Source organism: Neovison vison, chromosome 3 (genome assembly GCF_020171115.1).
Source record: "Neovison vison isolate M4711 chromosome 3, ASM_NN_V1, whole genome shotgun sequence".
Lineage (NCBI taxonomy): Eukaryota > Metazoa > Chordata > Mammalia > Carnivora > Mustelidae > Neogale > Neogale vison.
The window spans coordinates 13,736,788-13,759,119 of NC_058093.1; the positions used below are offsets into that span (position 1 = coordinate 13,736,788).

General features: G+C 40.1%; 1 protein-coding gene across 1 annotated transcript in view; it reads left to right on the top strand.

Moving 5' to 3' along the window:
• The first annotated feature begins 748 nt into the window (after positions 1-748).
• Positions 749-22,332, top strand: part of CDK15 (cyclin dependent kinase 15) — an 81,706-nt gene continuing 60,122 nt past the window's right edge. Inside the window, exons 1-6 of the mRNA XM_044241323.1 lie at positions 749-920; positions 1,661-1,810; positions 2,024-2,118; positions 10,095-10,174; positions 19,947-20,041; positions 20,788-20,850. Of these exons, the coding sequence (XP_044097258.1) occupies positions 792-920; positions 1,661-1,810; positions 2,024-2,118; positions 10,095-10,174; positions 19,947-20,041; positions 20,788-20,850 (612 nt within the window). The 5' untranslated portion in view covers positions 749-791. The remainder of the gene's footprint in view (positions 921-1,660; positions 1,811-2,023; positions 2,119-10,094; positions 10,175-19,946; positions 20,042-20,787; positions 20,851-22,332) is intronic.

Here is a 22,332-nt window from a genome sequence, read left to right on the forward strand (position 1 = left end):
AAAGACTACAAAGTAAATCAAGCTAGTTCCTTGACATGTCATGCTATTTAATACGGTAACCATTAATTTCATTTATGTGGCAGGAAGGGCCAGGGGAGTGGGAAGAAGAGAGGGAGAGAAGAAGATATTTCATGCAAACTCCTCTCTCCCCACCACTGGGGAACAGCATTGTCTGTAGAGTAAAAACAACACAGGTGCTCACCAGATCATTTTCAAATCAATGAATGAATGACTACCCCTGTGGGACTCTTAGATATTGTACACTATTGCTGGAAGCAAAGAGATGAAGATATCTTCCTATTCTGTGATTCTGTGGTTTCTTTGACTACTTAAAGTTGGCTAGGCTGCAAATTTATTTTAGTCTGAGAAGTAAAATGCTTTCAGTTGAAAGGCAGGGAGAAAATACTCTTCGCTTTAGCTCCCAGGAAGCCTAATAAATATCATGATCATTTGCATGGCTAAGCAACGTAAATTCATCAAAGCTGTGTACGGTAACAGCCCTAACTTGCGCCTGGAAGAAGGACTTGGTGCCAAAATTGATTGCAGCCGATATTAGCTGTCCTGTTTCCAGTTGCGCACAGAAGAATGCAGGCGGCCACCTTTCGGATGTATCTTCTTGCCCTGATGGGGAAAAACTGCTGAAGTCATGAGGCTCCTCCACTCAGAGCCCTCATGTGAGTCATATGAAAGCTCCAGCCTTGCTGACCTCTGGCAAAAAGGGAGCGAAGGAGGACGGGAGAGGCAGAGGGGAGAGGTTCAAGTGCGGGTTTTCTCCTTGAACCTGGAAGATCATGGGTCAAGAGCTGTGTACAAAGACTCTCCAGCCTGGAGGCAGCTGCCATCGCTGTTGGGAGGGAGGCGATGCGCACGGCTGCAGGAGGACAGCGCCTGTGCCCGAGCCCGCGGAGGCTGCGATCGAGGTATCTGTCTCCCAGGAGCATCTTCCTCTGTTGATAAATGGAGGAGTTCAAAGACTCCCTTTCTGAAGCAGGGTCGGATTTTTCTGCGGTGGGTCTAAACCAATAAAAGGAAAATCCTATTAAAGCCACAGAGAATTTATGGCTGTTGTTATCAAATTTGTGGATGTTCTTGTAAACCAACAGGGAAAAACAATCGTGTGCTTCGGGCTGCACAAAACTCAGTTGACTTGAAGTTGAGAAAGTAGTCATTCTCTTGTAATCTCTCAAGTATTAAATTACAGCGCTGAGCCTCAGAAAGCAAGCTGCGGTATTGGTAGGCTATGGATTCAAAATCTTGATGATTAACTTATGGTTATTAGCAATGACACACGAGAAAAATCGTCCCCCCCAAAAAAGATAAATTAAGAGGACATGAGGGGGGAAGAAAGGCTGAGTTAAACAGAGAAAAATTGGAAACCGTCCATCAGAGAGATTTAGGTTAACCGAAGTGTTGAAGACATATTTTTAAGTAAGAAAGAATGCAGAGTTTCTGCACTTGCTATCATCATGGTCTTTTTAAAGGATCTGGCTTTCAGGAAAAGACTTGCTTTTGGCGGGGGTGGGGGGGTGGATGGGGGGTGGTAGGAGGCTTAGAAAACATCTGAAGAGTGACAATCAGACAAATGAAGAAAAAATAGGTTTTGTCAGCCACTGAGTCTTGACTGCATACATTTTATTCCTGTACTTTTCTTTTTCTCCAGCTGACAGACCTAAAAGAAGCATCATGTTCCATGACTTCATTTCACCCCCGGGGACTTCAGGCTGTCCGTGCCCGGAAGTTCAAGAGTAAAAGGCCACGGAGTAACAGTGATTCTTTTCAGGAAGAGGATCTGAGGCAGGGTTTTCAGTGGGTGAGTCAACAGCTGATGCAGATGAAGAATTAATATGTGTTTGTCTAGGGAAGTCGGCCCCCCTCCCCGGGCAGTTACGGAGAGGGTCTTTCCAAGTATAGTCTGGCAGTGTTGTCTAATTTCTCTGGGGGGGGGGAAAGTGAACCTTAAAAAAAAAGTGCTCTTTCTTTCTCTCCCACCTCTCACCCCCACCTCCCCATTCCGCCCAAGCAGAGAAAGAGCCTCCCTTTTGGGGCAGCGTCATCTTACCTGAACTTGGAGAAGCTGGGTGAAGGTTCTTACGCTACAGTTTACAAGGGGATTAGCAGGTGAGTGACTCGTGCTGGGATAGACTCTGCAGATGAGCTCCCGCCCCTCTCCTTGGAAATTATAGAGCTGGGGGGACACAGGGCGGAAGTTGGGGACCCGTGCAAGAGACCATAGTGAACAGGGAGAGACATGATGACTTAAGGAGACTTGTAAGAAAAACAAACTTCTCTTGCCCTCATTAAAAAATTGGAAAAAATTTTTTGTTTATCAGCTTCTCCTCTCTTTTACTCAATTCGAAAAAGAGTCTTTCTATTATGCACCCAAGGAACAAGCACTGCTCTTCCCAAGGGCAGTCTTTCAAGGGTTTTCTTATCTCTCCCTAAAGCACCATGACAGAGGTTTGCAATGGCAACCCTGCGTTCGCTCCGTCCTTGCTTTATCTTCCTAGAGGAAACTGAAGTTGGTGTCTACAAAGTATGATATATGCAGAAAAGGATTAGTTCTGGGGTTTGTACCCTTGCAAAATACACAGAATGGCTGCAGAATAAAAATGATGCTAATCCAGAAGGCACAGGCCCATTTTGGTTAACAAAGTTTGTTAAATATACGTGAAGGATATATGAACTTCATTGCTTTTTTAGTCAAGGTGGGTAAGTCAGAGGTCTGATTTTTTTTTTTTAATTTATGTTACTCCAGTGGAGAAAAATAATGACTCAATAATAGTTAAACATTCATCTTAAAAATGTAATATAAATAGTGCAAGACTATTCATTATTCATTCTAGTAATCAGGTTATTATTTTTACACGTTGAAACAGGATTTTAGGAAAATATCATTTAAAATATATTGTTTAATTGAATTCCATAGATTATTTTAGAAACTAAGAATATAAAATATTTCTTTCAAGAGACTCGCCTGAGTAATAGGATAAAAAATACATTAGAAATAATTGTTTAGGGGCACCTGGGTGGCTCAGTCAGTGAAGCCTCTGCCTTTGGCTCAGGTCATGATCTCAGGGTCCTGGGATCGAGCCTCGAATTGGGCTCTCTGCTCAGCAGGGAGCCTGCTTCTCCCTCTCACTCTCCCTGGCGCTCTCCCTCTTTCTCTCTCTCAAACAAATAAATAAAATCTGAAAAATATAGAAATACTTTTTTAAGTGAGAGAGATATGGGTGCAAGTATATTCATGCAGCAAGATTCATCATAGAAACAGTAAAACCTGGTTACCTCCTTCATGGAGGACAGGCTAAATAATCACCAAGCAGTGAGACAGTGTGCGGCCATCTAAAGTAAGAGGTACATGTACTACTATGAAAAGTGTCCAATATTCTAAAAGACAAAAGCAAGTTACAGAATAATATATACCCTATACTCTCAATTAGAAAAAAAAAAAAACCACTCTGATATACTACGCATGTATAAATGTATCTGCACTTGAGTCCGGAAAAATGCACAAGAGATTGTGAAATGTAGTTACTTCTAGTGGTTGAAACTGTGGTGGAGAAAGAGATTACTCAGATTTTTCCCTTTATTCCTTACCACAAAGGCATTACATTTATCACTTAAAAATAGGTTTTAAAATATCATAGCGATAGATGCCAAATAAATTCAACATCAGTTACTAGTTTGTTTGTTTTTTTAAAAGATTTTATTTATTTATCTGACAGAGAGAGATCACAAGTAGGCAGAGAGGCAGGCAGAGAGAGAGAGGAGGAAGCGAGATCCCCCGCGAGCATACAGCCCGATGCGGGGCTCGATCCCAGGACCCTGAGATCATGACCTGAGCGGAAGGCAGAGGCTTTAACCCACTGAGCCACCCAGGTGCCCCCAGTTACTAATTTTTAAAACTCTGAGCAAAATAGGAATAGAATGATAATTCCTCATTTGATATAGAGTATTTTAAATCATCGATCACATACCTTTTTTGTTAAATGCTAAAGACATTCCCATTAAGTTGGAGAGAGGGTGAGACTGCTCATTATTCTTTACTGTTAAAGATTATCATAAGTATTCTATCCAATGCAATGACAGAAAAAAGAAGACTGAATATAATTTTTGTAGAATACAGAACTGTCTACCTAAAAAACCCAAGGGAATCACCCAAGAAACCAGTAGAAGCAGTAAACAAGAACAGTAAGGTGATCAGTTACCAAATCAAAATACACTTATCAAAATCCATCTTATTTATTAGCAATAACCATTAATAGAAAATATAGGAAGGGAAGTGACTCTTAAAATATCAATAAAAGGGGAACCTGGGTGGCTCAGTGGGTTAAACCTCTGCCTTCGGCTCAGGTCATGGTCTCAGGGTCCTGGGATCGAGCCTCGCATTGGGTTCTCTGCTTGGCAGGGAGCCTGCTTCCCCCTTTCTCTCTGCCTGCCTCTCTGCCTGCTTGTGATCTCTTTATCTGTCAAATAAATAAATAAAATCTTAAAAAAATATATCAACAAAAATATCTTTAGTATCAAAAAATAGGCAAAGATCTAGTAAGGGACATTAGACCTGAGAAAGAGCCAGATAGGCATTCATTCATTCATTCTACATTTATTAAGCACCTACTATGTGCCAGGCACTGTTGCAGCCAACAAATGGTCATTGGAGAACAAAGGAGACCAAATACTCTTATGGAGGGTACATACCGGTCAGGGTAAGATAGGCAATAAACAAATTAATGAAAGACTGAGTCTGTCAAAGAGTGAAAAGTGCTTTGGAAAAAAATAAAACAGTGAAGGGTTAGGGGACCCAGAGTGAGGTGGGAGATGAATATTTTATTTTATTTTTTTAATTATTTATTTGACAGACAGAGATCACAAATAGGCAGAGAGGCAGACAGAAAGAGAGGGGGAAGCAGGCTCCCTGCTGAGCAGAGAGCTGGATGTGGGGCTCGATCTCAAGACCCTGAGATCATGACCTGAGCCGAAGGCAGAGGCTTTAACCCACTGAGCCACCCAGGTGCCCCAAGGGAGATGATTATTTTAAATAGCAGTATGAGAAGGGAACACTTGAAAACAGACTCTGACAAAGATGAGGCATGAGCCATGTACATGAGCAGTGGGAGAGAGCCTCAGGCAGAGGGAATAGCAAGCAACAAATTCCAGAGGCAGGAATAGGCAGGACATTGGAGAGGGGGGTGAAAAGAGATGAGGACAAGGAACAGGTGTAATTGTAGTCTACCAGGTGTATAAGGTCTTATGGATTATTCCAAAGACCATAGTAAGTACAGAATATTTGGGTTAGAAAATTTAATACTACAAAGGTATCAGTGATTCTTTAATTTCAAGTTTTAATATAAATATGTTGAAAAGCTACAATAATAGTGGAGTATAAGAAAAGTGTAGTATAAGAAAAGACAGATCAAAGAAATAAATATTTCTAAAGTCCAGAACAGTCACGGACCCAGTATCAGTGAGATCTAATGTATATATGATCATGGTAATTTGTCAAATCATCGGGGGAAAGAAGACAGTCCAATAATGAAGCTCGGATGATCGTTAGTAACTTGGAAAAGTAAATACACAATATGAATTCCTCGTAAATTAAAGAGATAAATGAAAAAGAAAAGATAAGAACTAAGGGAATAGGTAAAGAAATTCTGTGTAATCTTTGAGCTGGAAAGATCTGTCTACACATCATACTGAAGTCAGAGCCCTTAAGAGAAGAGTGGAAGTGTCCATGGTGCCTCAATTACCCATGTATGTCCTAGGGAGCCCTAGTTCTGAGGTTTCATTGAAACACTTACTATTGTCAAATCTTTGCAGGGAAACCTAAAACAAAATAAAAAATGTGATTCTTTATTACAAGTGCTCTCAGCATCTTTAAAATGTTCATGTATACTATGACTGTCTAAGAAAGATTAAGAAAATTTTTAAAGTATAAAGCATTTTCTAAACATGTTTGACAAAAAAATTGGTTTGGAAGGGGATGGGAAGAATGTCACAGAGGTAAGCTCTGAGTAAAACATTTTGGAAAATACTGAACTTCACAAAAGTTAAAGCTCAAAATTTTATTGACGTGTGAAAGCAGACAAAATAAACTGGCGAAAAGTATATGCAAAAAATATCAATAAAAAATGGGCAAATAGGCAAATCACGAAAGAATAGAGAAGACCAATAAACTTAAGAAAACTCAGGTCCACGATTAGTTAAAGAAATAGAAATTAAAAGGTGATAATCCTTTTCAGGCAAATTAAATAGACATTAAAAAATGAAGATAGATGTATGACCCCCCAAAACACAAACCCCATATTTATGGGGATATGTCAAATGGACACAGGAGCCAACTGAAAGGGCTCCCAAAAGATAAAGCTGGAAAAATTTGAGCAACAAAATAAACTAATATTGGATTATAACCCAGGGTATAAAATAAATATCTATGAGTCTACACTGCTATGAATAAATGACTCAGTAAATTAATAAATGGGAGAGAAGAGAAAATGTCCTGTGCAGAAGAATTTCAAATAATTTATGTAAATCACTGAAGTCAAGTGTGGGTTAGTCATAGCGACATTCTTCCAAAAGTACTGTGGATAGGGAGTGGGGGAAGAATAACCAGTGAAGAAACCTGACAGATACTACCTCATTGATTAAGGTCACTGTCAAAAGCCATGAATTCTGATGAAGGTATGTACGCTTAACCATTTTCATGATAGTTTCCTGTGTCTGTCTCAAATTCTGACATGGTAATACGATGTGATGAAAATGGCACTTTACCTTCTCAAAATCCATAACCCCAATCTAATCATAAGAAAAACATCAGAAATATCCCAGTAGAGAGGTAGCCTCCAAAGTTCTTTACCAGTACTCCTCAAGAACGATCAAGGTCATCAAAACAAGGAAAGTCTGGGAATACGTCACAGCCAAGAGGCACCTAAAGAGACATGACAACTGTATGTAATGTGGCATCTTAGATGGGATCCTGAAACAGAGAAAGGACATTAGGTAAAAACTAAAGAAATCCTGATGGTCATACTGCAATATACAAATGTATCAAAACAACACATTGTATACCGTGGACCTCCAAATGCTGTCTGTTGATTATATCTTAACTTCCAAAAAGACTAAGATAAATTAATTGATTTCATAAATGTATACATATTTATTATGACATCTATTTTAAGAGATAAAAAGAAAACATTTTGAAATCAAGTTGGAAAACCATAGCAAACTTATAACTGCTGTAGAAAAGAAAAAAAGGAATATGTAACAGCAAATTCATTTTTTAAAAAATTTTTTTAAGATTTTATTTTTGTTTAGTGAGATTAAGAGTCACTTATGGTTTGTCTCCCTCCCTATCCCATCTTGTTTCATGGATTCTTCTCGTACCCACTTAAGCCCCCATGTTGCATCACCACTTCCTCATATCAGGGAGATCATATGATAGTTGTCTTTCTCCGCTTGGAGTGGGGTTGGGAGAAGGGGGGTAGGGTTATGGACATTGGGGAGGGTATGTGATTTTGGGTAAATTGGAAGGGGAGGTGAACCATGAGAGACTATGGACTCTGAAAAACAATCTGAGGGGTTTGAAGTGGCGGGGGGGTGGGAGGTTGGGGTACCAGGTGGTGGGTATTATAGAGGGCACAGCTTGCATGGAGCACTGGGTGTGGTGAAAAAATAATGAATACTGTTTTTCTGAAAATAAATAAATTGGAAAAAAATTATTAACATAAAAAAAATTTTATTTTTGTTTATATGACAGAAAGAGAGATCACAAGTAGGCAGAGAGGTGGGCAGAAAGAGAAGGGGAAGCAGGCTCCTCACTAAGCAGAGAGCCCGATGTGGGGCTCGATCCCAGGACCCTGAGATCATGACCCGAGCTGAAGGCAGAGGCCCAACCCACTGAGCCACCCAGGCACCCCACAAATTCATTTTTAAAACTTAAGAATCCTCCACAATCCATCACTCTAGTACAGCAATTGCATAGGCACACAAATTATTTAAAGTCATAAACATGGTATGCTTGCTATTTTGTATTCTATTGTTCATTTTATCATGAATATTTTCTCTTTCTACCTGTCTCTGGACTTAAGCTATTGTCATGAATTCAAAGTATTCTATCCTGTTGATGTACCACACATTTTTATGTTGTTCTAACGTTGGATATTTCCGCTACTTCTACTTTGTTCTATTATAACACAGTTGAGAATATCTTACATGCATTTGGAAATTTAAAAATCATTATTAAATAAGTTTATTGGGAAAAATCCTTGAGTCTGGTACTTTTATGACTTTTCCTGTGTTACTATCATGTTGCACTACCCCCCAAATTTTACCAGTGTACAACGCAACCCACAATAAGAAATACAATTTTACTGCAAAACACTAAAGAATTCTTAATAAACTATAAACTTTAGTTAATAATACTGTATCCATATTGGCTCATTAATTATAACAAATGTATCATACTAATATATTAACAGTAGGATAAACTGGATGAGGGATATATGAGAGCTCTCCGTGTGATCATCTCAATTTTTCTGTAAATCTAAGACTGCTCTAAAAAATGAAAAGACACAGGAAAATAAAATGCCTGCCCAGTGTTGGCAAGAAAGTGCTGGAATGGCTACTCACATGACCAGTCAGCGTTGTAATCACTCTGTGGCATAGTTTGGGAACATGTGTTCAAAACAATAAAAACGTACACGCAGCATACTCTGACTTAACAATTTCAACTCTTCCCTAAGGAAAGAATAGGGGCTGTGTGAAAAGATTGAGCTACAAACATGACTGTGACTGTATTTTTATAATGGCCCAAAGAAACAATTTAAAAGCATTTGGAAGCAGCTAAGCATAAACATACTGTAGTAGTATATTTATATGATGAAATATTATCTCATTACATACCATACTTGACAAGAATGAATAAAAGAAAAATTAGATGGTGGAAAAGCAGGTTACTAATAATATGATGTGAATCCCACTGTATTAAAAATCATATATTTAGGGCCGCCTGGGTGGCTCAGTCCGTTGGGGGTCTGCCTTTGGCTCAGGTCATGATCCTAGGGTCTTGGATTCCAGCCCTACGTCGGGCTCTCGGCTCAGCTGGGAGTCTGCTTCTCCCTCTCCTTCTGTGCTCTCTCTCAAAAACAAAAAAAACAAAAAACAAAAAAAAAATCTTTAAGAAAAACAACGTATTGGGTGTCTGGGTGGCTCAGTGGGTTAAGCCGCTGCCTTCAGCTCAGGTCATGGTCTCAGGGTCCTGGGATCGAGCCCCACATCAGGCTCTCTGCTCAGCAGGGGGCCTGCTTCCCTTCCTCTCTCTCTGCCTGACTCTCTGCCTACTTGTGATCTCTCTCTGTCAAATAAATAAATAAAATCTTAAAAACAAAACAAAGCAACAAAAACAACGTATTTATCCTCGTAGGAAAATCTTGGTTCTCCAAGACTTCACTTACATCAGGGAACAAAATGATGAGTAAGAGGAGAAAGGAAGAGAGAGAGAGAGAGAGCTACTGGGGGGGCTGGCAGATCAGGTGCACCTAGGAGATGGTTGTAAGAATTTGGCTTTCCTTCAGAGTGAAACGTGAAGATAACCATGGGTTTTGAGCAGACAAGTGGTTTGTTCTGACTTTTCCTTAAAAAGGATGCCCTGGGCTCCTCTGTTGAGAGTAGACAGTAGAGGTAGAGACATACAAGTAGCGAAACTGTTAGGAAGTCACTAGAACAATTTAGATGGAAAATAAGGGTAGCTTAAAGTGCACAAAGAGAAATGAAATAAACAAGATACATGGAAATACTATGAGGAGGGATTTGGTGGGGGAGGGGGGGCCAGGGTTCTGTGCTTTTCGGTATTTGCCAAAGTTTCTATAATGAGCCTCTACCACTTTGGTAAAAAGAAAAAAAAAATATTTTGGTGTACTTACATATGGCTTTTTAAGACTGTTTATTTTGAGAACATGGTGGACGCACATGCTGGAATGTATCTGGAAGGAAAGGTACTTTTGTTACGCTGTCCTTAGTACAAACCGTTGCTACCAACTGCTTCGAACCATCTCAACAAATGTGTGCCTTTCCCCTCTCACCCCACCCTACTCTTCTAGGATAAATGGACAACTAGTGGCTCTAAAAGTCATCAGTATGAATGAGGAGGAAGGAGTCCCGTTTACAGCTATTCGGGAAGGTAAGAACCAAGAGATCTGTTTTACAAGTCCTCAGTTTGGTTAAAAAAAAAAAAAAAAGTCCACTGAGCCTATCCCTTCAGCATCTGGCTTTTGATATTTCTAGAAGTAATATTATAATTGCAACTGTATTCTTCCTAATTGTTTTTGGAATATATTTATACTCTCATTTTATTATTTACTCTCGAAGAAATTAAGATTCAAAATGATTAAATTAGTTGCCCAAGACTGGGAACTCAATGTGTATTCACTAAACACCCTCTACATGTTGGGTCCCATGCTAAAGTGCCAAGGCAACGTCTATGGAACCCTGACAGGTCCATGTAGAAGAGAAAAAATAATACAAGCACACAAATTCTCATTAAGTGATTAACCTGGAAATCATAAGTTGTTTAGATAGCATTTGAGAAACTCTTAGGGAACGCATGAATTTTTATTGTTGTCTCTATATGTTCTCTGTACCCTGGGCAGTACAGCAAGTAGGTGAGGCATCTGGTATCAGATGGACTTGGGTTTGAATCCTAAATCTACCAGTTACTATGGTGTGAATGTGGGTAGATTGATTGACCTGTTTTAGACCCCATTTATTGCAGAAAGAGGATAATAGTACCTCTTTTATTGAGTTGTAAGGAGAACATGCATCTGAAAGCCCTTATCACATTTTCAGAGTTCCACAAATAGCGGCTATTGCTATTCCATTCTTGTTCCTTTCCTTTAGGGATGTCTTGTTCACTATCAGGATAACTGAAAATTTATAGTATAAAAATCAAGAAGTGGGCACCTGGGTGGCTCAGTCAGTTAAGCATCTGACTTTTGTCTTCGGCTCGGGTCTTAATCTCAGGGTTGTTTGTTCAAGCCCCATGTTTAAAAAAAAAAAAAATCAAGAAGACAATATAGTGAAAATAAATAATTAAAATACAATTTATTAACCTTTTACATGAGCCATTTGAAATAAAATGATGAGGGGTGCCTGGGTGGCTCAGTGGGCTGAAGCCTCTGCCTTTGGCTCAGTTCATGATCCCAGAGTCCCGGGATCGAGCCCCGCGTCTGGCTGTCTGCTCAGTGGGGAGCCTGCTTCCCCTTCTCTCTGTGCCTGCCTCTCTGCTTACTTGTGATCTCTCTCTGTCAAATAAATAAATGAAATCTTATAAATAAATAAATAAATAAATAAATAAATAAATAAAATGATGATAGGAATGCTATCCATTTTAGCAGAAAAAAAAAATCAAATAAACCATCAAAGCCAGAAATGGCTCTTCCCTTTCATTTTCTCCTCTTTTAACTACTTTATCTTCCCCTCTTTTTGGATCACACACTATTTGCACAACATATTGCTGGGCTTTGTGAAGGATGAGAAGAAAAAGCCCTGATCTTTGTGTCATTTTCAGTTTTAACAGAGCAGATGATTCAAGTTACAAGTGTTGTAATGGAGGTTAAAAAAAGACGTAAACGAAGACGAGAACCAGCGAGTCTCGGTGTGGCTAATGGAGTCAGATTCTGAACTGAACGAGGAAGGATGGGTTATGCAAACAGGCATGGAAAAAGCAATTTAGAAAATGAGTTTATAACTGAATTTGATGCCATTTTCAAAAGTCTTTTAGAGCCCCTGGGAAATACATCATCTTGAATTCGAGTAGAGGGACCAAATGGCTGTCAGGTTAGACAGAAATTCATCCTGGTAGGATCAGGGGCATTCTGGAGGAAAGCAAGATTTTAAGTGTTTAATGTAATAGAAGCTGCATTTACTAATGTACTTATTAGTGGTCCCCATGAAAGTAGGATCAGATTTAGAAAGAGATGTGTGGCTAGGTTGAATGGTATTTCTGAACATAATAGAAATCCCCAGGTCACCAATATAATAGGAGAGCCTCTGGCCCAGCTTCCCTGCATTTTCATGGTGTTGCCTTTGTGCGTTCAGGTTTGCCTATTACTTCGGGCCTGCCTCGCTCAGATTGTACCCACGGCCAAGTTTTTCAGGTTGACATTTGACTCAGCAATGAAAATTTTTTGCCAGTTTTGCTAACAGATGGCTCTCAGCGTGGTTCAGAAAAGCTGGATCTGTATTGTTCTGCATGGTAGATATTTCTTTTATCACATATTTACGGAGGAAGTGCCTCTCCCTCCCAGGTGTTTGCAATTACATTTAGTATTTAACGGTGGACTTCCTGTGTTTGTTTTACGGACTTACCTTACTGAACGCTTTGCTTGTAAAATATGAAAAACCGCAAGAGGATTTTTGACACTTTGGAGGCTGTTAGGCATCCATTTCCCAACAACGAGTGTTTCTTTTTCCATCACAGAAAAAGCTGGGAGCCCTTATTGGAGAAGCTCTCTCCCCTCCAGAAGAGAGGAGGCCTCGTTTGAAAACTTTGGCACTGTCCCATTTTTCCTGTAAAAACTTTAAGGATGTGAGACCAGGGAGACAGGAGGTTAAATGAGAAGGGATGGAAGGCAAAGTAAGAACAGCTGGAGTTCATTAGTTAAAATCCAGGGTCACTAGCTAAAAAGGCAACCGAAAGCCACATGCAGAAAAACTGAACAAGTAATGCAGATTTTTTCTTTTTTTTTTTTTTTTTAAAGAAAAGCCTTGAAGCAGGAATTACTTTTCCTGAACAGTTTGGCTGCTCTGATGGGATATCAGCCAAAGATTTACTGAGTAAGATTTTAATACATGGATGGTCTCTCTCTAAGTAGGATACATATGGTGGTTCATTAATCTGGTCATTTGGAGAACTATTTGATCTTAACGTGCAATATGATGAAATTAGCAAAAGTATAAGCAACACTAAGGGGAATATAACTTAATGCACGTGCCAGATTCTTTTCATGTGTTACCTCTTTCACTCCTTTTAATAACCTTTGGACATAGATGCTACTATTATTCCAATGGATAGCCACAATTCAAACCAAATCTCTCCAGTTCAAAAATCTGTCCACTCTCTATGAATAGCTATGAATATTTATTGAGCACCTACTATGGCTAGGCACTCTATGTCTGCTGGATACACTAAGACACATTCCTTGCCCTCATTCTTTTGCTAATTAAAAAGATTAACTGCCTTCATAACAACCTGAAAAAAATCTTCCATAATTGGCTCTAGGACTATATTTTAATTGTTTATTTTTACAATTAGGAAAAAAAATAAACTGTGTATCATTACCTTATCTTAATAATGTGCATTATTTTAAATATCTTTCAAAAAATTGGAAACTTTTGGTTCAAAGCCAGAACTTTCAGGGCCTTAGCAGCATTTATTTAGGAAATAATCATATAACTAAATTTTTTTGAAGACTAGGCATTTGACATAATCTTTTCTCTCCCACCCCCCCATTGTCCTTTTTTTTTTTAATACTTACATCAACTCTAGGAGGTAAAGCATGTTATTTTTGCTGTGCAGATGAAGGAATGAGCCTCAGAGAGGTTGGATAACTTGTCTGAGGCCTCAGAACCAGTAATCAGAATAGTTAGGTATTAGAATCCATTCTGTTCTCATCCTACTTTATTAGAATAAATCTAGAAATCTATAACTCAAGCACTGCTCTTTTAGCAAAAGTAAAAATAACAGTAAAAATCTGTTTTTATGATACACTTTGTATAAAAGGTGAACAAAATGCAGAAGAAATATTTTAAAGAAAACAATGTTGTAGGTTTGTCAATTCTGACTCTGTCATGTACTTTATAGCCCCAGTAATTGCAGTGTTTAAATTAGAAACAGTCTTAGCTGAGGATCTTTTAAGATCATTCTCTAATAGAAAACATTACAAAGTAATTATTCCCAGTCCATATATGAGAAAACTGAGCCAAAAATAGACCTAGAAACCTCCCCAAGGTCATACAATGAGGTAGAGGATACGATAAGAACGCTGACTTGCCTGTTACTACAAATAGACTGCGGGAGGCCTGGTTGACAAGAAGTCCTCCATCGAATGCAGTCAGATCACATCACAGACATAGCACATTTTCGTATGCATCGTTGTATTTTTATAAAACAAACCAATGTCAGGATGACGATATGGGATCTGATGACAAATGTACAGAAATCAGATAACTACTTATCCCCCATTTATCCTAACATTTAACATTATCTAGATTTCTTTTCTTGGAATGAATAACTTGACTCATTTGCTTGATTTGTGACACCCAGGCCAGAAGAAATGTAACATCAGGAACAACACACTCTTTTTAATTCAAGGCCCAGTGGAGGTTGGGGGTGGAAGTTGCCACCATTTTTAACTGCTACATAAACTCAATTACAACAGTTTGGTCTTCAGTCATTTACAAGCACTGGTTGAGTACCACATGCCAGGTCTATGCTAGCTGCTAGAGATACAAAGACAGGGACAGGGTCCAGACTTTCAAAAGCGTACAGCCAGCCCAGCCATTCACTACGTGCAGCTGTGCCATAGGCCTTCCAGAGCCATCCTTGCTCTTTCTTGTCCTCCTCATCCTTTACATAAACTAAAACAGAACACAGTAGAGTAACATTCAAACATCATGACCCATCGCACTTGGAAAGCATCAGTTTTCCTAAAACCTCACTAAGCCACAGACCCCAGTGAAAGGTAACAAAACCAAAAAATGAAATATTCCCAGATCATTGCAAGATGAAAATAATTTTTAAAAATTATTAAGTAACTAACATATTGGAGAAGCAAATTAAATGCCATTTCATGTTCAACCAGTGGATCCTGCTACATTGGGACATTTAAGAAAAAGAAAGAAATACTTTGCATTTTTAAAATGAGCTGAATAATGCTCTGTTGTGAGCTGAGCTTTGGGATTAAGTTGGTTTCTTCAGATTTTTCTCTTTGGCTTTCTGAGTGTTCTCATTCCAAGTTATTACATGCAGAATTCCTACAACAGTGCCTGGCATGTGGTAAATGCCTGATGAGTTTCACCATTCCCATCATCACCGCCATGATCACCAAAGTATTTTGGAAGCACTCAAAGAAATTCCATTGTGATCCCACTTGTCTGGAGCTTTGGAGACTCCCCAGTTTATCTGTGCATCTTTTCTTTGAAGAAAAGCAAAAATAGGTATACTTAGAACATGTGAATTATAAAGACAATAATCTTACAGAAAGCAGAATGTTTTGATTTTAGGGTCTTTCCCCTTCTCAGTTGGCTTTTGTATCCTTCAGCTTGTTAGTCTGCAGAACACACTATAGCCTAGTGTTTATGAGGCAGCCTTGAAATGAGAAGAAAGATCTTTCCGTCTTGGCATCGAGACCCACACATCTGAGGTTGAAAGCATTTGAGATCCCTTTGGTAGATGGACCTGGTGATAAACCATTACCATGAGATAAATGCTTTAAACACCGTCTACTCTTTCATGTAAATTTCCCATTATTACTCACCCCAAGTCACGGTTTCCATATAAGTATTTTGGTAGTTATGGAGTGTTCAAAAAGCACTCTTAGTCTTGGCCATAACACTCACAACGTTTATAACATAATGAGGAAGACAACGAAAAGAAAGTGTCTCTCACAGAAACACCCTATGCCAACCAGTTATAGGTATAGAAATGATATTAGGTGATTAGGGACACTAAAAAATTCTGTGACATATAAAATTCTACATAGTGACATTAAATTCTACATCCCTAGAGACATAGTGACATATAAAATTCTACATCCCTAGAGATATAGCAATAAGCAAAAAAGGCAGAAATCTCTGCTTCCAGTGGAGTTTATGTTCTTAAGGGTGGAGATAGAATATTAACAAATAAATATATATGGTGTTAGAGGTAATAAGTGGTAAGTGCTATGGGGAAGAATAAAAACAGGGCCCAGGGACAGAGAATCATTAGCGTAGGTCAGGGGTGGGGGAGCTTCTATTTCATTGAGAAGGGTCACGGAAGCCCGGACTTCACATGTGTGTGGTTTGAACAGAGACCTGAAGGAAGCAAGGGAGAAAACATGCAGGGAATGAGATAAGAGGGCTATGGGCAGAGACAAAGACAAGTGCAAGACTCGGGGAGGAATTGTGTTTGGAAGTGTCCAAGGAAGAGCTACGGGGCCCTCGTGCTAGAGCCAAGTGAGCAAGGAATGGAGTGTGAGTTGATGAGGGCAAAAGGAGGTAATGTGGACTCGCCAGGCCACTGTGAGTCCTTTGGATCTTACTCTGAGTGAGATGAGAGACCACTGGACAGTTTGGAAGCAAGAGAGACTTCCAGCTGAGGAGATCTCATTGGCTGGCTACTCTGTGCCCAACAGGCCACAGGAAGGGAGGGAGGATGCAGGGAGAGAAACCAGCTAGAAGGGATGTGCGCTAATTCCGTCAAGATAGGATGATGGCTTGGCCCCGGCTGGTAGCAGAGAAATGGCAAGAAAGGAAGGATTCTGGACATGTTTTGAATATATTGCCAACAGATTTGTTGAATTGGATTAAGCGTGAGAAAAAGAGTTGAGAGAAGTTTAAAAAGGTTTCTGCAAAGAAATTGTGAATTGAAGATAAGACTAATAATATAAATATAAATGCACAATAGAGGAATGGTAAAACTGACACTTTGACCCCCATAAAATAGAGATTACCAAGAAAACTATGTAAAATATTTATACCCACTGTTAGCAGACAGCCTCATCCTAAGGAGATGTTGTTCCTTGAGCTTTTTGGCAAACGATAGGATGAAGCCATCATGGTTAAGAAAACATGCCACCAAGATTTTAAAAATAAACATCACAAGGGACGCCTGAGTGGCTCAGTCAGTTAAGGGTCTGACTCAGTTTTGGCTCCCGTCATGATCTCAGGGTGGTGAGATCGAGCCCCACTTCTGGCTATGCGATCAGCAGGGGGTTGTGCTTGAGGTTCTCTCTCTCTCTCTCCCTCTCCTTCTGTTCCTACCCCCCCAACTCTCTCTCAAATACATAAATAAATCTTTAAAAGAAAAAACCTAGGCATCATGAGTTTTAGTAATATCAAATTTAAGTGAGAATAAAATTATATTGGGGTGCCTGGGTGGCTTAATAGGTTAAAGCCTCTGCCTTCAGCTCAGGTCATGATCACAGGGTACTGGGATTGAGCCCCACATTGGGCTCTCTGCTCAACAGGGAGCCTGCTTCCCCACCTCCGCCTGCCTCTCTGTCTACTTGTGATCTCTGTCAAATAAATAAATAAAATCTTTTTTTAAAAAAGAATAAAATTATATTAAAAATAAAACATCTTAATAATATTCTTAGCAATTATAGCTTTACCATATCCTTTAAAATCTAGTTTGGGTGTGTGCTTTGTAATGCATGCTGTGTGTGTGTGTGTCTGTGTGTCTTTGTACAGGGAGAGAAAATGAACGTAATTCATAAATAAAAATATACACAAAACACAGCATTCTCAACTGATGGTCAGATGTCATTGTTATAAATATGGAAGGTGCTGAAAACTCTAGCAGGAACAAAACATAAACAAAATGTAAAGATATTAATCTGGGAGTGGGGGGTTAGTGCAGTTCAAGGTTAAAGGGGAGGGCAAGAAGCTGATGGCTGGGGTATTAATTCTAATTTGCAACCGTGTGAGGCTTTCCATTTTTCAAGGGTTCCTGGCACAATATCTGATTCCATCCTCTCGTTAACCCCGTGAAGTCAAGTCAGAAAAGGCATCATCTCCTTTTCCGAAGGAGTGAATGGAGACCGGTTGAGATACTCTCCCGAGCTCACTTGGATAGGAAGTGGCAGGACCAGGATTCACATGAGGGCCTCTGGCTCCACAGTCCGTTCTCTGTGAAGACATTTAATAAATATATTTGACAAATTAAGTGCTTACTCTTGGCTGAGGATGGTACTAGGTGATGCGGCGGCGTCCAGAAGAGAGGGAAAGTCACTCGCTCTGTTCCCACACAGCCTTCAGTCTGGGGCCAGGGACATTAAACAGATGCCCGTGAAGCCGTTGACTACATTTACCAAGCAACGTATTTGTAAAAGTGGAATAATAAATTGAGCTCATAAGGATTCGGGGGGCAAAACGTCAAGTTAGAATATTAGTCATCAACGTAGTGTGAGCCGGTATGATGGGCTCCTTGGATGATTCGCGGCTCCCGGCTCAAACTGGTGGTAAGCAAAGAAGGAATTCACTGGCTGATAGTTCTGGTACCTCTGGGCTGGCGGGGCGTAGATGACGTCCCCAGCAATCCATGCCTCTCCGTCCTCAGTTTTTCTCTTAGTTTCAGGCCCAGACAGGCTTTCACCAGCTGTTGGTAATGTGGCCAGAGCAGCCCCTGGTGAAATCCTACAAGCTCAACCTTCCTTTCACAATGGAAAAGAAAGCACCTCTTTCTGGACGGCTCCCCACAAAATACGGTCTTGGGCCTAGTCTCTGAACGAGATCGCTGCGGTGACACACTCAGTCTGGGGTGACGGCGGGGTCAGCCGCACCACGATAGGTGTGGACTGAGTGAGTAGAGGGTTGGTTCCCCGCAGGAAAGCGGAGGTGTCCCCACTAGAAAGGAAAATGGCTCTCAGGAGGGCAAAACAGCAGAGGATCCTTACACCAGGGTAAGATTCCTGAAAGAAGTCATTTGTTCCGGAGTTCGAAGGTAGTACTTGAGTTTGGTTTTGATCTTAAGAACTTCTAGCAAAGAGCTGGTATAGGAGACTCACGACACCAAGCCTGCCGGACAGAACCCAGATTGGAGGGCTTCTACTTCACTTTCCCTTTCCGCTAAGTCTTAAGGACACTGTTTACTCATGCAGAGATGTCCTGAGCTGAGACTCGCCATTTCCTTATTATGCCTTTGCTGGCCTCCACCCTTGTGAAGCTGGGGGAGGTCTTCCTATCCCTGAAACCCCCAATGACAGCCTTTCAGACTCCTTCCCAGCCACTCACCGGCCTTTTGCAGTGACTCCTCCCTTTTAAAGCTGCCTTTAGTGACTTGATAATAATCTGTTAATAAAGATGCACGACGGGTGCCTGGGAGGCTCAGTGGGTTAAAGCCTCTGCCTTCAGCTCAGGTCCTGATCCCAGGATCCTGGGATCGAGCCCCTCATCAGGCTCTCTGCTCAGCAAGGAGCCTGCTTCCCTTCCCCTCTCTCTGCCTGCCTCTCCACCTACTTGTGATCCCTGTCAAATAAATAAATAAAATCTTTAAAAAAAAAAAAAAAAAGATGCAAGAGACAGTCCTCAGACCTCCCCACTCACACTCCCCGGGATTCCCCAATTTTTGGCTCTGTCCTCTTTTCCAGTTTGCATTTTCTCCTTTTCCACAGAGATTTGCAATTCTCCTTCTAAGAAATCCTCTCCACTCTCTATCATCTTTCAACAGTTCTGCATCCCATACTCTTATCCCTGCCTTCCACTAATCACATCCACTGGCCCTGCTGACCCTCTGAGACACTTTGAATTTTAGAGAATGGTCACATGTTGCAGAGTCCTCCTCTAGAAGGCGGAACACTCCATTTCCTGCTCCTTCGATAGCCCTTTATCTCTGGGCCTCCTCTCCTGGAACTCTAAAGTGGAGATAAGATTCCCAGAGGGAAGCATTTGCAAAGTGCTCTGAGTGCTTTGATGAAATTGATTAGATAAATGGAAACTTTTTTTTTTTTTTTTGCAACTGCTTTGGCCTGTAAGAAAAATAAGTTATGTAAATGCAGTGACTTACCATTTGACAAATAACGAAGGTCCTTTGCAATTTCAAATATTATTTCACGAAGGGGTTTTTTTCCCCCAAGCAACAAAAAACCAGAATGGTTGATTTGAAGCGTTTAAAAAATAAATACTGCTTGGTATCTTTAAAGCAGTACTTTCATTATCAATGATTGAATTAACGTTTTGTTTAATTTTTCTAGCTTCTCTCTTGAAGGGTCTGAAACATGCCAATATTGTGCTCCTACATGACATCATCCACACGAGAGAGACTCTGACATTCGTTTTTGAATACATGGTGAGTTGCCCCAGCATTTTATAAAGCGTAAGGGAAAAGCCTGGTGCTCGTATAATGAATCTGTTAATATTTTATGGCGTGATAAAACTTTCATTACAATGTGGAAGGTGTCATGGAAATTTTCATTATTATGATTACTAGGCCCTATTGTTCTTACACTCCTTTGGCCCTGCTTCTTTACCCACTCAATTTGCTGACTTTTTCCCCCACTTGCTGGCAATAATAAATAAGCATGGTGAGTTTGCCTCCTAAAGAAAACTTTTGTGCTTATTTTTTATCTATTTTTAATCACCATCTGAGCAGAACCCCGCATTTTTTTCATTGACAACGAAGACATAAATCGCAAGGTTTTTTTAAAAATTGTATACAAGTTTACTAAATAATAACTCACTTTCATATTTTTGAAAGGAAAAAGAAATTCAGATTATTAGCAGGAAGAAATCCTAAGGCAGGTATACTTGACTTGCCTCCAAGGGGAGTGAAAAACGCCTGTATCTCTGTGTTGACTGGCGGCCATTTAAAATGAGCATCTTTTTGTGATGAGAAACAAGCTTCCTTCCTAGGACAGACATTTAGAAAGACACACTGTGTTTGTCCTTGATGGTGAGGTCTCAGGAAAGCTGGTTATGTATCTTTTGTACCTTATTCTCGAAAATTCTGAAGTTTGTATCTGACAGCCACGTCTGTGGTCTGCGTTAGGACACTGTTTAAGCTTCTAACATCATTCTCTCCAACCTCCCTTGTAGCACACAGACCTGGCCCAGTACATGTCTCAGCACCCAGGAGGGCTTCATCCTCACAATGTCAGGGTGAGTACTTTGAGAGGCAGGACTCCTCCCCAGCTTGCCCTCAGCGGAAGAACTTTGAAACAGACTGTCATCACAGAGTAAAATCCCATGATACTAAATAAGATGACTATCATTGATATTCTAGAGAAACGTTTTAGAAAAAAGTTCCCCCTTGGGGCGCCTGGGTGCCTCAGTCAGTTAAGCATCCAACTCTTGATTTTCGCTCAGGTCATGGTCTCACAGTTGTGGTGATGGAGCCCCCTGTCAGGCTCCAGGGTTCCCTGGGGAGTCTGCTTGAGGGAGATTCTCTCTCTCCGCCTCTGCCCCTCCACATCCCACCCCTGGTCACGTGTGCATTCTCGTGACTCTTTCTCTCAAAATAAGTAAATAAAATCTTAAAAAAGAAAAAAAATGTCCCCCTTTAAGATATAGAGCAATGTCTAGCCATTTTCCAAGCAGCCTAAACTTGTAGGTCATCGCCATCAATGCAAATGTGTCTTCAGAAGTACAGATCAATTAAAAAGAATTGCATTCAAAGGAAAGAAGTGGAACTAAGCCATCATAAAATAAATACATTCTTCATGGCAGACTACTGTGGTCTGTGATAAAGTTTGTGCTGTATTTAGAGCTCCCCATCAGAATCAGCAAACAAAGTACCCCCATTAGCTTGAAATTAGTTACCTGTTTGCCTGTTCTATCCACTCGTGTTATAAATGGGACCAAGTTCCATTTCCCAGTCACTGGAATAGAAATAATAATAAACTCTTAACTCTCAATAATTCTATGTCTGCTGTAAATTTTAGAAACCATTTCATTTCATACTTTTCATTCCCTAAGATTTTTATTGGCATTAATTGGTCCTTGATATAATCTATATGAAATTTCTATATGATATACTCATTCATTTAATTAATATTTATGTTCTTTTATTCATTTATTCATTCAAGAATGATTGAGTACTTGGTATTATATTAAGTTCCGAGGCTTCACTAATGAATAAGTTGTGTTTCTTATTTTCAATAAGCTTAAAGCCCAGGAAGATATATGGACTTAAACAGGTAGTAAGAAGCAAAGTGACAATGGCTACAGCCATGTCAACTAGAAATATGGTGGGAACTCAGAGTAAGGGGACCTAATCCAGTCTTGGAAGCAAGGGGAAAAAGAAGGTTTGAGGGTTGAGGAGAGTGAAAACATTTAAAAATAGCTAGTGGAGATGGGATAGAGCCCTAACTAGGCAAACCAAGAGAGAATGTCCAGTAGTGGGTTGAAGACTCTTGGTGAGAATGGAAACCATTAAATTATCTGCATGATCCTGGGATTTCCTTTTTAATGACAGTGCTGACCAATTCAGATAGAGGAATCAAAAAAGTAGACAGCTGGATTGACTCAGTATTGGGATTTTGCCAGACATGTGAAAGAAAAAGACAGTTGGGCAAGAGATTTGAGCAGATTGTCAAGAGAGAGGTTAAAATGATGGTCAGACTTCTGAGCTGAGTCGAACCT